Below are 1,743 nucleotides of genomic sequence, written 5' to 3'. Positions count from 1 at the left end.
CAAATATTCAGAAACAAAAGATGGGATCTTTTTAAATTCAGCTCAAGTTGACAAGCAACTGAGATGTTTAAATGGGATTTTAAAAGCATATGCACAGGTATTGTGTATTAGAGGAAGCACAGAAATGTACAGGAAATAGCATAAGACTGACCTAGGATTTTAGGCCTTGTTCTGCAATTTAACTGTGTAAGGTTAGCACTCGGTCTTCCTCATCTATAAAAAATAAAACTGGAGAGCATAAACTATTGCTAGTAACTGTAAAGCTCTAAGAGTATATATGGCTCTAAGTCTCTAGTATTTCAACAGTGTTAAAATTCCTGTTTGGATTGCTTGTGAGTAAAGAATATTGTTATCTCCTCCACTCGCTAAAACCAGTAAATTTCACAAGGAGGGATCTTAGTTTTGTTCACTTATGAATAGGAGCCTGGCACGCTTGATATTTGTTAAATGACTGAAAAAGGTTTAATAGCTTTCACTCCCATAAATTGATTTGAATTATTTGGACAATTTGATAAACCTGGCATAGTTTCGCTCTTCAGTTTAAGTTTTACATTTCTCTTTTTTCTTGTCTTACATATCTGAAGTGGAAATGCTATAAATTGCTCTTAGGCGTCTATAACAGGAGTTACATCTTCTGACAGCAGAAGACTAGATATTCTACCCGCTGGACCTAAAGTCGAACTTCCCCCACCACCTGATAGGGCCCATACTCAAAAAAGTATCGAAACTTGTAACTGTGTACACGCACAGGCCTAGAGAAGCCAAGGTGTCACATACCCAAACCCACTCTCAGACTCAACATCCCCAGAACACAAGCAGTTAGTTTCTTCTCTCGCAAACCCCCCAACTCCCAAAAGGGCGGAATTGGAGGCACCTAAGACAGAACCGGCGGGGAAAGGAGTCAGGAAGGAGAGAACAGACCCTCTCAAGCCCCACTCATTGGGAAAAGCCCGTGTTGCTGAAAACAGCATCCTCACCTCCTTCTTTCTTTGGGCAGAGGCTGAGGGAACCCCATATATGAGCAGCAGGGCCACTGCAATGGTTGCAGGGGCACACCAAACCCACGGACGCGCTGCCATGTTCGCTCCTCTCCCTGATAAAGGGAAACTTTCCTCGGCTGGGTCTGCTGGTTGGGCGTGAGAACAAGCAAGCCAGCCCCATGGCCCTCCTCATTGGTCTAGCTCAGCCTTACCAGTCGACCTCTCACATTACGTCAGGGCGCTCAACTGTGAGACGCCCGCTAAAGACGGTTCACTTCTAATTGGTTTCTGTTAGCCAATAGAAAAAGGATAATCTGGAGGTTTTTCATTGGTCCGCTAGGATGCTGCCTCGCCCTTTCATTTACGGAAATAAGTCGCGCTTCGGGGCTCTCCGAACACGCATGCGCAGTTGAGAGGCTTTGCGGCTTTTCTGAGTCCAAGATGGCTTAAGCTTGATAAAATGGGGACTTTTTCGCGGAGACTCATTTAGAAGTCTGAAATCCACCTCTTTCGTGTAATATTGTAGAAAAATTGGACCTAGCCATGTGATTGATAGGGTCTTTCTTAGTCCCTCATTCTACCACCAAATTATTTCAAATCAAAATAATAATTTTAAAAAGCAGGAAAGTTGCCTCAGCGTTAACCTATAACCAAGAGGTCTGGGCACACACCCAGGTTGGGGACTCCATACCCAGTGGGGGGCATTCAGGAGGCTGTCGATCAATGATTCTCATCATTTATGTTTCTATCCTTTCCTCTCTAA

At 43.8% G+C, this 1,743-nt stretch overlaps 1 protein-coding gene across 1 annotated transcript in view; it reads right to left on the bottom strand.

The window, feature by feature from the left end:
- Nucleotides 1–1,259, bottom strand: part of MAGT1 (magnesium transporter 1) — a 45,506-nt gene extending 44,247 nt beyond the window's left edge. Inside the window, exon 1 of the mRNA XM_005877139.2 lies at nt 978–1,259. Coding sequence (XP_005877201.2) covers nt 978–1,079 — 102 coding nt within the window. The 5' untranslated portion in view covers nt 1,080–1,259. The remainder of the gene's footprint in view (nt 1–977) is intronic.
- Nucleotides 1,260–1,743: the final 484 nt, after the last annotated feature.

The sequence above is a fragment of the Myotis brandtii genome, unplaced genomic scaffold, assembly GCF_000412655.1.
Source record: "Myotis brandtii unplaced genomic scaffold, ASM41265v1 scaffold509, whole genome shotgun sequence".
Taxonomy (NCBI): domain Eukaryota; kingdom Metazoa; phylum Chordata; class Mammalia; order Chiroptera; family Vespertilionidae; genus Myotis; species Myotis brandtii.
Note: the sequence above shows the minus strand (reverse complement) of the source record. Positions and strands in the feature narration are given on the sequence as shown.